At 48.6% G+C, this 12,436-nt stretch overlaps 1 protein-coding gene across 1 annotated transcript; it reads left to right on the top strand.

Moving 5' to 3' along the window:
* The first annotated feature begins 588 nt into the window (after window positions 1–588).
* GABARAPL2 (GABA type A receptor associated protein like 2) lies at window positions 589–10,652 on the top strand. The gene is made up of 4 exons (XM_043436331.1): window positions 589–1,183; window positions 1,508–1,563; window positions 2,699–2,871; window positions 10,051–10,652. Exons 1-4 carry the CDS (start codon window positions 1,150–1,152, stop codon window positions 10,139–10,141), a joined length of 354 nt encoding a protein of 117 aa, XP_043292266.1. The 5' UTR covers window positions 589–1,149; the 3' UTR covers window positions 10,142–10,652.
* Window positions 10,653–12,436: the final 1,784 nt, after the last annotated feature.

Raw genomic sequence — 12,436 nt, 5'->3', positions numbered from 1 at the left:
CTGTAAAAGTGGAAGTGCTGTCTGTTCTGTTTACTGCTTTTCTCCAATACTTAGAACAGTGCTCTTACATGCAACAACAAAAGTTTCTAGGCATGAAATTCAAAGGATTTTTCATAAAAAACAAGGAAGCAATCTTAAAATAACAAGAAATACTTCTAGAATGAAGCTATATTCCACAGCATCCATCAGGAATTTCAACTTAGGAAATGATAAATGACAATGTCCAAACATACAAGCTTTTCAGATGCATCAGAATCACAAGCACGTGGCAAGGATCACGTGCCCAATTAAGTGAATATCTTCTTACATATTCACCAGCTTATAAAAAGATGGATGAACTAGAGCACACTGCCCTAGTGAGTCTTGGAGGAAGAAAGCAATGACATCACTGGAGAACCTGAAGGCATATGGTCAGGCGGGCCACACACACACACCCCCCTTAGGTTGTGAAGGCTGAATTTCATGCTGAATGCCAAAGAAACCCACCTCATGACTAGGTATCAGGGGAATTCTCTGCGTCTGACAGTCAGTCACCTCTAACTCCTCTGGTACCCCTCCCTACACAGCCCCCTCAAACCAGTCACATCCCTCAAATTGAGCCCTGAACCTGCAGTCATTCCAAAGACTCCTCCCCAAAGTGTCAAAGCCCTAAGTAGACCCCTTGCTATCACTGGCCATCAGAGCACCCTCTTCTGTCATTCAAACCTACAAAACTGCCCTCTCGTCAACAACGCCCCAGTCAGACTTGCTTTTTGAAGTCTCCTATAAGGGCTCTATTCTGTCAGCCGGACCCCTGCTCACCTCTTCCCTTCACTAACGTCCACCGAGACCCCACGCCTGCTATCAGCTCTCAAATACTCTCTCTGCAGTCATCAGTATCCCTCACAGACCTCCCGATCGCCCGCTCTATCCTCCCCTCTGCCGAGTACCCCTCTAAGCCCCTCTCCTGCCCCGCCCCTTGACACGCCCTTTGAGGCGGTGTCCGGCGAGCGGCGCCGGAAGCCCCGCCCCTCCCGGTTGCTAGGCTCCGGCAGCCGGAAGTCCCGCCTGCCGTGTAGTCGCCGCCGCCGCCGCCGTCGTTGTTGTTGTGGTTGGTTCGCTGAGCTCCGCGGCTCCGAGAGCCGGCTGCGTCCCTTCTTCGCCGCCGCCATGAAGTGGATGTTCAAGGAGGACCACTCGCTGGGTGAGCGCTCGGCCGTTGGCCCGGCCGTGGGGGCGGGGGCGGCGGGGGCCCCCTCCCCCACTCAGGCCTCCCCAGGCTGGGCCGGGCGGGGCGGGTGCTTCCCTCCGGGCTCGGGCGGCTGAGGTCGTGGCCCCCCGGGCGGTTGCCCACCCGCCCCAGGCCGCTCTCTGCGGGCCCTGCCGAGCCGGGGCCCCGAGGACCGGGCCCGCCCGGACGCCCTAGAGGACCGGGGGTGTGCGCAGGTCCCGGAGGGAGGAGGCCCGGGGCTCTGGGAGGCGGCCGGCGGGCAGGCGCGGCAGTCAGTCCCGTGTGTTTCTCCCTCAGAACACAGATGCGTGGAATCTGCGAAGATCCGAGCGAAATACCCCGACCGGGTTCCGGTGAGTGCGTTCCCCGCCCCCTCGCCTCGCTGCCACCCCTGCCGTCTAGGACCGGTGGTGGGGCCCCAGGCTGCTCAACAGTTGACAAGTTTAGACTCCAGTCACGGTTGTGGGGGCAGATGGGCCACAATGGGTAAGGGGCCGTCGAGGGCCGCGGCTTGAGGGGCTGTAACTGGATGCTGTTCAGGATGCTTTGGTGCTGAACCTCGCGATCTAGGCCAGCGAGCTGTCTGCGGCCTCTGGGCTCCCTAGCCAATTATGTAAGAAACGATGTTCTAGGACAGGGCGACAGGTCACAGTCACTTTAGGGAATGGTGGTGGAGGGAGACGTTCACTTTGGTCTTGGAAGTGGTACTTCAGTCTCAGGGCATTCATCTTCAACTTTGTGCCTTCCTCTTTACCTGACTTCTGGTTCCCTTTTCTCACCCTGACCCTGTCATCCTTTCCTGACCAAAAAAAAAGAAAGAAAAATCTGAGCCGCCACTGATCAATAATACTTATCCTGTATTTATCCCATGATGGGAGAGATAGTTTCTGTAACCCTTACTGATTTTTGAGGACATCCAGGCCTGTTATTGTAGCTTACTGCTTATGAACAGTTCCTTTGGGGAGAGGCAGGAGGGATAGATTTGAAACTTAGTTCAGAGAAGCAACAGGCCAAGTGAAGAGCTTGGTCCTCGGCTGCCTGGGGTTGCCAGTCATCCCCATTGATCTGTCCCTTCTCATTTCCTGTGTTCTTTGAGATCCTAATTCCCCTGTATTGTGAAGGCAGATCCATTCTGGGGCCCTGGAGTAAGAGGCTGTAGAGGAACCCCTCACCAGATACTCTCACGTCTGCCCAGACAAAATATTGAAAAGCTTTGTAGTGAGGGCTGTGTTTCTCTTATGCATGCTGAGATCAGGGATGGGAGCTGTATTAATAATTGACCACAGAAAAGCACTTACTGTTTCCCTGTAACACATTTATATCAATTCTTAACCTCCAGAGTGTGTGGTTTATTAAGCCAGGGGCATATTTGCTCATGTTATGCCTTTGCCCACCCACCTCCTTGCCCACACACTGTTAATCAGCACTCCAGCAATGCACGCCCAGAGCCTCACGTTAGCAATCCAGTCATGACCTTTGCTTTCGCAGGTGATTGTGGAAAAGGTCTCAGGCTCTCAGATTGTTGACATTGACAAACGGAAGTATCTGGTTCCATCCGACATCACTGTGGCTCAGTTCATGTGGATCATCAGGAAAAGGATCCAGCTTCCTTCTGAAAAGGCGATCTTCCTGTTTGTGGATAAGACAGTCCCACAGTCCAGGTGAGGGGTATTTACTGGTATTGGACATCTGCTTGGTTGCTTACAGAACTCAAAACTTTGGGAGTCTGAAAACTCTTAGAGATCCTGATTAGAAATCTGAATTTTGTGCTTCCTGACATCAGGAGCTCAAGGAAAAGAAGAAAGGGCTGCAATGGATGTGTGTGCACTTTGGGTAAGAAAACAGAGCAAGGCCTGGACTTTAAAAAAAAAGATGAAATTCAGCCTCAGATACCCAAGAATCGCTTTAAATAGTTCAGGACTTAATTAGGCTTAAGCCATCAGTAGAACTGAAGCCTGAAATGAGGTTTTTCTCCAAATGATCCGTGAAATAAGTCCTGTCGTTCTTCCCCAGGAGCCTGTGGGCCCTGCTGAGGCTTAGCTTCAGTTAAGCACCCTGCCTGCTCACTCGCTCTCCAGGCTCAGTCCTGGACTCTGAGAGTACGCTGCCTGAGCCTCAGGTACCCGGAGACGGCTCTTTATAGACTTCCACCCCCTTTGCTCTGTCAGAGTAGCTGCCCTCTTGTTCTTGCTGTTGTGCTGCCTGGAAGCAGTCTTTGGGATATTTGGGGCCTGAATTGAGGCAGGGACATTACAATTCACTTTGAGGTAGGTGACAGCCTAGCTTTAGTCTCCTGTGGAGAGAGGAGAATTTTCTGGCTCAATCTGTATCCCTGGTCAGTTCTTTTCTGTTACTGATTTGAGTAACAGAGCCAAATGCTGGCCCTCTTCCTCCTGAGTTTCATTTTGTTATCCCCCCAAAAGTACTACTTCTGAAGCTAAGGCTTTAAGAAGCCCTGGGAACTAGCCCCGTGTAGCCAAAATATGCTTCTTTTGAAAATCCTTGAAAGCTCCAGGAGAGGCCTAAGCCACATTCTAGTCCCATTTCCTACGAATAGAATAACTTTGGCTATTTTCAAGGTCTGGTCTTCTCTTTCCCAGTCTCTGCCACTTCTGCTTCCTGATGTTTGGCAGAGGATAGGGGAGAATGGAAGGTCTGCCTTCCATGAGACCAAGGCTCTGCCTGAGGAGAAAGGCCAGGCCCTGCCTAATGGGCGCCATTGGTCTGCTTACAGCTTGAGCTTAGGAAGCTGTGGTGTTGCCAGGGGTCATCTTGTCACCCCGCTGGGCTCTCAGCCTTCCTTCCAAGCCTCTGGGCACTGTGGTGCTGGGTGCATTCTTCTCCAGGGGAGGCTAAGGAAGCCCTGGGCATTCCTGGTCACTTTCTGCTTCCCGTAAGGTGTTGGGGAGGTAGAGGTAAATAAATCTTCATGCCACCTGCAGCTTGTGCAGCTCCTTGACGGCCCTGTGTGTTCTCCTTCCCAGAGTTGGCTTCTTGGTGGGAAGAAGTTTGTGAGTAGGACCTGTAGCCTTGAGTTTTGTTTTGCTTGATTCTGATCTTCTGATACTTCTTGAAGAAATGAAGCAGGCTTCTGGAGACATTAAGATTATGTTAATGTAGCAATTACAGTGGCTGCAGGTTTTAACTAATGCCCTCTCCCCAAGTAGAACTGGAAATGAAAAGTGATTCTCAGGGCAGCAGAAGCTGCTTTCTCTCCTGTTTTATTTGCCTTTCCAACCTGGTAAGAATCCTCCCTAAAACAGGTTACAGTGGTGACCCAAGGCACACCAACCAGCCCCTCCACCCAGATCCTTCAGTGCCTTTGGCTACACTTAATGACTTCCTGGCCCACATTTAAGGCAGCAGTTCTTTGTTTGGGGGTTTTAGTCTTCAAAACAAGTTTGCTTATAAACAAAAGAGGCATGTGACATCCTTGGGCTTTATGCAACTGCTGATCACCTGATGCCTGCCCAAACAAAATTGTCAGTCTCCTTCCTAAAGCTACAGCTACAGTTTGACTCAGCTTCACCACTTCCTCCCCAAGGTAGCAGCAGCCTCTTCCTTAGCACTTTCCAGCCTCCTTAGGGAAGCGTGGAGCCTCCTTTAACTGTTAGCCAGGGGTTGCAGCCTTTGGAGAGTGGCTGGGGAAATCAGAGTTGAGAAAGAATGAGCCCTCCCCCATCCCATAACGAGAAGATCTACACAAGGATTGCTTATGTCTGAGGCTGAGCAAAAGTAACTTCATTATTCCTGCCTTAGAGCGGACTTTGGGAGTGTTCCGGGATACAGGCGACCATCATGTAAAATAATGTGATTATGGTTTGAGCAGTCAGTGTTAATATTGACTCTAGAAATAGAGACAGAAGCAAGTCCCTAAGAGTTGTACATTTTAAATCCTTTCTGAGTTTTGTTTTTTTTTTTTTTTTGAAAGGCGAGATCTCAACTACCTTTTCCCATTTAGCATTGGAAAGTTGAATTCTCTGCCTAGGTGCCTGCATCTAGAATCAGGCAGGAAACAAAAGGAAAACCATGTCTTGGTGCAGACAGGACTTGAGAAAGAATATCATTATTGTATAAATTTTCCAGTCAAGGCTGTAGTGGGGAACCCAGACCTGGCATTGGTGCCCACCTTTTGGTCTTTGTTTAGAGCACAGATAAAGAGTCTTATTAATCCCTTGTGTAAAATAGAAACTGGAATATATTATTAAATTAAGTATATCTAAAATGTTGTAATTTGGGAATGTTATGTTGGGAAATCTGTGCTGTTTAGGATTATGGTATTTAGTTGTTCCTGGCTCTTTTATTGTTAGTTTTTTTGTTCCTGGCTCTTAAAACGGTACTGTGTAAAAGAAGTTATGATGTCTTACAGTTCATTTAAACTTTATTTAGAAATATGCTTCAATTCAACACTTCTGAGCATTTCTGGGTAAATACTTCTTCAAAGCAGGGTTTATTTTAGCAGTGGAATAGAGTATATCAGAGAAAAACCTCATAAAAAGAATAAGCAGTGGTTAATTTTTGTATTTTAGAATTTTAGGGAGCCTATAGGGCCATATTAACTTTAACTTTGAGGCCCATGTCTTTCCAGGGTCCACAGCAGTAGCCACTGTCCTCTCCCCTCACCCCCCACCCTGCTTCCCCTGCTGGCAAAGAGACAAATCCAGGTCCAGTGGAAGCACGTGGGCTTCAAAGCAGATGGATGGCCAGGTGGCCCATCGGTCCAGCCAATTCATGAGTCAGGCTGGATCCCACAGCCTCCATAAGCTGACCTTGGTTGGGGCCAAGGAAAGCTGGTGCAGGGACGGAGCATCCAGACGAGATCGGGCGCGTTCAGGGTGGTATGGCCGTAGACAGGGACGGGGCATCCGCAGATCTAGGTCAGCCGCCCCCAATCCATCAGCTGTCAGTAGCTTGAAACTCGTTTGTCCTCAGCAGCATGGCTCTTCCGAGATGTGGGTCCTTCTGAAAGTGCCTTAATTACTGGTTAGTTTGTCTAGACCTGTTTGATCTTGAATGGAGGGGTGGGGGACAAGGTTTTAGGGAGCAGTTTAGGTTCGTGTCCCTCAGGGTCCCACCACACCTTAGATTGCCTTAAATCTGCTGTTGGATTTTCCCGTTTTTCCCTGTCAGACTGAGAGCTTGAAGGCGGCGTCCTTGGATGGCTGTAACACGCGATGCCGCAGCAGGGCGCCTCAGTGCCGGGCTGGGGGCCGTCCCTGGGCGTCTCCTGTAGCCGCTAACTTGGGCGGGAACCCTTGGCGCTGCGGTGCTGCCCGTGAGTTGTCAGCCTGACAGACGCGTCAGAGCAGCCTGTCTGCCTGCGGATGCTCTGGCGCTCCGGCGGCCGCCCGCCTAGTGCTGAGCGGCCTGGGCCTCTGAATTCTGAGAGGGGAGCCCAACTTCTCAGAGGTGTGTGGAACTTGTCCTAAAGGAACACGCCAGCCTTCTGCTGTAGTGTTGAAGAGAGGCATGTTTTACATCCCTGCCCTTCCACTTGGCTATCCTTTTAATGGGACTTCTTTTAAAAATTATTTTTAAACTATATTTGTAGCCCAGCTCTTTTTTGGCTCTAGACTGAGTTATTCTGATTCTGTGTGTGTGGCCTGATCCCACAAGTGCTGTTTTCAGATCACACTGTACAGATGCTTTCTCGGCACCTAGGGAAGCCTTGGAATCAGGTGTCCAGTCATGGGCTGCAGACTGGAGCGTCTAGATCCCAGTTGTGAGCAGTCCGTTTTCAATTCCTGCCCAAGGGATACCCTGAGTATAAGGACATAGTGCTATTGCCAGCTAAGTAGACTCCGCGTGATGCTGCGTGGCAGAGAAACAGAATAGCGAGAGGGCTCTAAAGTCATTAGGGAAAGCCATCTAGTTATCAAAACACAGGATCTGAAGGAGGGGCCCTAAGACCAGCTCAGCGTGTGATACAGAGGCTGCAGCAGTGGCTTCCCTGGGAACTTGTTTGAAATGTAGAACCTCAGGCTTGACCTTGACCTTCAGAATCTAAATGGCATTTTAGCAAGACATCCAGGTGATTCCGTGTGCATGTATGTATGTGAGGAGCGCTGTTCTAAGGGCGATCTTTGCAGAAGGTACAAGAATGCTGACACTCAGTTGTTAGATCCAGTTGTGTATTCACATGAAGGCAGCACAACTTGGTGGCAAGAATGTCTCCTAGCTTTGTGGTCTGGGGTGAATTATTTAACCTCTGTGCCTCACTTTTATTATCTGTGAACTATGGGTTATGACTGTACCTGCCTCCTAAGACTGTTCTGAGGGTGAAGAGTTATGTATGAAATAGACTTAGAACAAGTGCTTGGCACATAGGTGTTTGCTATTATAGTTAGAATTTTTATGATTGGCCTCTGTAGCTGCTAGGGCACTATTAAACAGATTTAGAAACCCAAGTTTTACCAAAAGACAATGGAATCTAAAGACAGAAAGCCACATGATTATAGACCTCCCTCCCCCAACCCCCTCAGAGTCTCAGAGCTTGCCTTAGCAGTCGGTCCACGGTCATTGTTCACTGCAGACAGCATTCAGAGTCGGGGGTTTATAAAGCTCCTCGGGTGTGTTTCTAACTCAGCAGCAGGATTTCGAGTCACTGTCCTTGAGTTTGTAACTTGCTAGAAGAGCAGAACTTAGTCTGGCAGATGGAACCACACTTGACGTAGACATCCAGGGGTTGCTGCCTTTGAACTGCACACAGTGTTGCTTCCAGGCCCTTTGGTAATGGTACTGGGGAAACTGTAGTTCAGGTCTTATCAAGAGCACCCTGGACACGTGTACCAAGTGGTGCAGAGTGGTGGCGATAGCAGTAGCTGTTTTCCCCTTGGCCTCGTTTTGAGGATTCTCAGGGAAAAGCTGGGTTCCTCAGGGTGCCAGCCACTGGGGCGAAAAGTCTTCTCGAGAGACGTGGCTACTCATTCCAACCTTTTGCTAGTTGCTGGCTCCTCACTCCACTTCCTGGGTTGTCACTCTTCTTCCTAGTAACATGCTCCTAAAGATAGGCATCTCCCCCTCTGGCAAAAGGATTGTTTCTCAACTTGGCTGCACAAGGAATCATCTTGGACATCTTAAAACTTACTGATTCCTGGGCCCTACCTCCAGAGATTCTGATTTAGTTGGTCTGGGGGAGGGCTTGGGCATGTTTTTCAAGCTGCCCATTGTTTCTGCAGCTGAGGTGGAGGCCCGCCACTCGGAACAGGCGTCCTCCTTCTGCCGGCTGCCCCCAGGTCCTCACGTGTCCCAGGGCAGTGCGGTCCATAAAGTGGCATGCAAGCCACCTGTGTGATCCTACATATTCTAGCAGCCACATTCAACAAGAAAAAGAACAGTATATTTTACCTGTCTGATATACCCAAAATGTCATCATTTCCACATGTAATCGAAATTGAGATAACTTTACATCTTTTTTTTTGTACTTTGACACTTTGAAATTTTGTGTATGTTTTACACTTAGAGCACATCACAATTCAGATGAACCACTTTTCAAGGGCTGAACACAGATACAGAGTGGCTACTGCATTGGACAGCAGAAACATAGTACATTTCTATCATAGCAGAAATTTCTCGTGGACAGTGCTGCTTCCTTATTTTACAAATTCCACCTCAGAGCCTCGTAGAGCACAGTTCTTATTGTACAAGATGCCAGTGACAGGCTATTTTGTATTCATACTCATCCCCTCCTACATTGTTACTAATTCTCCTCTACCCACACAGCCAGCCCTCTAAGCTTAAAGAGAGGCAGGAAGAGTAGGGAAGGAGGAAACTTCCCCTTTGTATGGAAGTGTGGCCTCTCTCTGTTGATGTGGAGGGCTCTCACAGCAGCCAGGAGCAAGGCAGGGCCATGGGGCAGCCTTGTCTTCACCAGCTGGAGGCCCCGACCCCTCTCCGTGTGCCCGCTGCCCTGGTTTTACTGAGTCCTGCATTGAAGCATCTGTTGTGACCTTTCTGGGCCTAGTGACCTCTGACTTCTCGAGCTGGCTCCCAGACTGCTCCATCAGATGGAGCTCTGGTTGACACCCCATCTCCCCCCACACATAGTCATGCCCATGTTTAGCATGTGTCTGGACCTCCTGCTCATCTCGAATAGTGCATTCAGGTGGCCAGAGCTCAGGTGTCGCTAGGCTATCCTCTGGAGCCAGTGCAGCTCAGCTTCATGGCGGAGCGCGCCCAGGTCTCCCCTGCTGCAGTCTGTTGTACTGCTGAGGGAAAGCCAGCTCTCCTCCCCCGCGTGCTTAGCTGGAACAGTATCTGTTCATGGAGGCTTCTTAGGCAGGACTTCTTTGGCTGCTGATACAGCCTGAGAGCTTCTTGCTCTACCTGCGAGGAGAGCAGCTTCCCTTTGATGGCGCCGACGCCGGTCTCAGGCACAGGTCTCTGGCGGGGGAGGTTGCACAGGCATGAACCTACTCGTTCCCGTCCTGTCAGGCACTAGTTATGAATCTTCAGAGGCCAGCTGGAAGGAGGCGCTGCTCCCACCTTTGTCCTCCGCTCCCACAGACAGGCTCTTGGTCCCATACTTGTTTCGGCTTTCTCCCCTGCCCCTGTTCAGGAAGCTCTCTGAAAGCACTCCCTGGGAGCTGGGGCTGGCTTCTGAAGGATTTCCTTGGTGTGAGTGTGCGTCCGATGGTCTAGCCTTGAGATAGGAGGCTGATTCTAGTCTAATCCCCGATTCCCCGAGGCCTGATTCCTTTTATCAGCCTCTCACCAGAGGTGTTACAGAGAGTAGCTAGTTTAAGTAGTGTCCTCCTTATCCTCAAGGCATTTTTCTCCCAACAGCTGGACTCAGTCATTAACTCCAACTCTCAGTGTTATTTCTGTTTCTCTCTTTCAAGCCTAACTATGGGACAGCTTTACGAGAAGGAAAAAGATGAAGATGGATTCTTGTACGTGGCCTACAGTGGCGAGAACACTTTCGGCTTCTGAGGCCGGCGCTGGGCTGGTGCGGCGTTCCTGCTGTGGATCTTGTAAATAGCCGGCCATTTTCAGTTACTCTACCAGAACCTCTTGACATAGACCTATCAGTGCATTTGTAACTGGATTTATTTCTTAATATATTGGGAGGTTTTGTTTCCTTAGACTAGTAAATTATCACAGAGTTTTATTTTGCGTTTTTTCTTTCTGTGCACTGTCCTCGTGACTTTACCCTCCAGAGAACTCGTTCCTCTGGGACTCTTATTTAATGAAGATATTTCCATATTGAAGTGAGGGAGGTGGGAATTAAAGTGAAAGGGGAGATGATGCGTTTATTCTGGATTATGTTTGAAGTGTTAGATGGTGAAGTGTTAAAAGCATCCAAATTAAATCCATAGCAATCAGAACACTTGCTTTACTAGATTTTGCCAACTGCCAGTCATGTTGGACTGAGCTAATCTGTTCCTCTTTCTGAAACTATTAAGGTAAATAATTAACAATAAAACTTCCTCTTATAAAGGCACTGCAGTGTGACCTTGTCCTTTATTCACCTTATTTTAGATGGGTGAGAGAAGGCGCTCCTACATCCGCCAGGCCAGGAGGAGGGTTTGTGGGGCCCGTGGCAGAACAGCTGGGCACAGGAAGCCTCTGCCAGGAGGGACTTTTTTTAAGTGGTCAATATAATCTCTAAAAAGGTGTACATCAAGAAGTCCTTCTCCCACTGCTGTTTTCTGACTACCCTAACCCTCCACCTTTTGGGAAACTTCTTTTACTGGCACATTCTTTTCAAAATTTGTTTTTGGAAGTCCAATTATATGTGAATATATGTTCAAAATGTTTTTTTCTTATACAAAAGAGAACACATTATATATACTTAGAACATATTAGATATACTTTTTTCAGTGAACAGTATATCATGGTGATCTTTCCATACTGGTTCCTAGAAAGCCTTTTCATTTATTTTAGTATTGCACTGTGTGAGTTTATCATTAGTACTGCAACCGAGCGGGACCCTGTGTGGCTCCTGGGCATGGAAACCTTTCCACGTGCCCCGTTCTTGTAGGGAAATAGACTCTAGCCTCCATGACCTTCCCCGAGTTCCAAAAGGCAGATTCAAACACTTGTTAATCGAGGAAGAGTGATGCAGTCACCAACTCAATGGACATGAAGTTGAGCAAGCTCTGGGAGAGAGTGGAGGACAGAGGAGCCTGGCGTGCTGCAGTCCACGGGGTCGCAGAGAGTCGGACACGACTTAGGGACTGCACAACAACAAATCGGGAGGGAGCGGATGCAGAGCCTGGGAAGAGCAGCCTAGAAACAGTAGTGAAGCCCGTGGGCAAGGCTCTGGTTCCAGGTCAAGGGATACACAGAATACCTTTGAGCTCTTTACAGAACTGAAGACTCCCAGCAAATGGAAAAGTGAAAGTGAAAGTCGCTCAGTTGTGTCCGACTCTTTGCGACCCCATGGACTACACAGTCCATGGAATTCTCCAGGCCAGAATACTGGAGTGGGTAGCCGTTCTCTTCACCAGGGGATCTTCCCAACCCAGGGATCGAACCCAGTCTCCTGCATTGCAGGTGAAGTCTACCAGCTGAGCCACAAGGGAAGCCTCGACAAATGGAAGGTGTTAGCATCCTTCATTCCAGACAAGACTCCCAAGGCCAGACTAAAGGAGTGCGGGCCCTGCAGACACCTAACCTATGTGGTCACCTCACAGATGAAGGAACAGCGCCTGAGACAACTCAAAACCTATTCAACTTCTTAGTGAATTAAGAGTTCTTTAATTTGATAAAGGGGATTCATAAAAAACCTGTAGCAGATATGTACATTTTAGTAAATAAAGCTATGGCGAATGAGGCAGTGTGGTACTGACATTGGGATAGACAAATACTTCAGTGGAACAAAACCCAGAAATTGATCTGTGTATAAAACATGTGGCATAACAAGTTATCAGGGAAATAATGAACCAGTTAACAAATGGGACTGCAACAGTTGGTTACCTAATATGGTAAAATTTCAGAGTCATTCCTATTAAAAACTAACTAAAAAAGGAAATCCGAGGGGTGAACTCTATAGTATATGAATTATATCTCAGTGAAGCTATTAAGAAGTCTGCTATCAGTGCTTTTCTGAACTTTGTTCTGCCATAAAACTAATGAGAGGAAAAGTAAAGGAGAGGCAAAAGAATCAGAAAGGAAGACTATAATATATAGACCATGATAATCTGCACAGAAAAATCTAAGATAATCTATACAAATCAGAGTAAGAAAGTTCTCCACGGCGGGTGGATACCAGATCAGTCACAA

The sequence above is a fragment of the Cervus canadensis genome, chromosome 18, assembly GCF_019320065.1.
Source record: "Cervus canadensis isolate Bull #8, Minnesota chromosome 18, ASM1932006v1, whole genome shotgun sequence".
NCBI classification, from domain to species: Eukaryota; Metazoa; Chordata; class Mammalia; order Artiodactyla; family Cervidae; genus Cervus; species Cervus canadensis.
The sequence above is the reverse complement of the archived record's forward strand: the minus strand, read 5'-3'. Positions and strand labels throughout refer to the sequence as shown.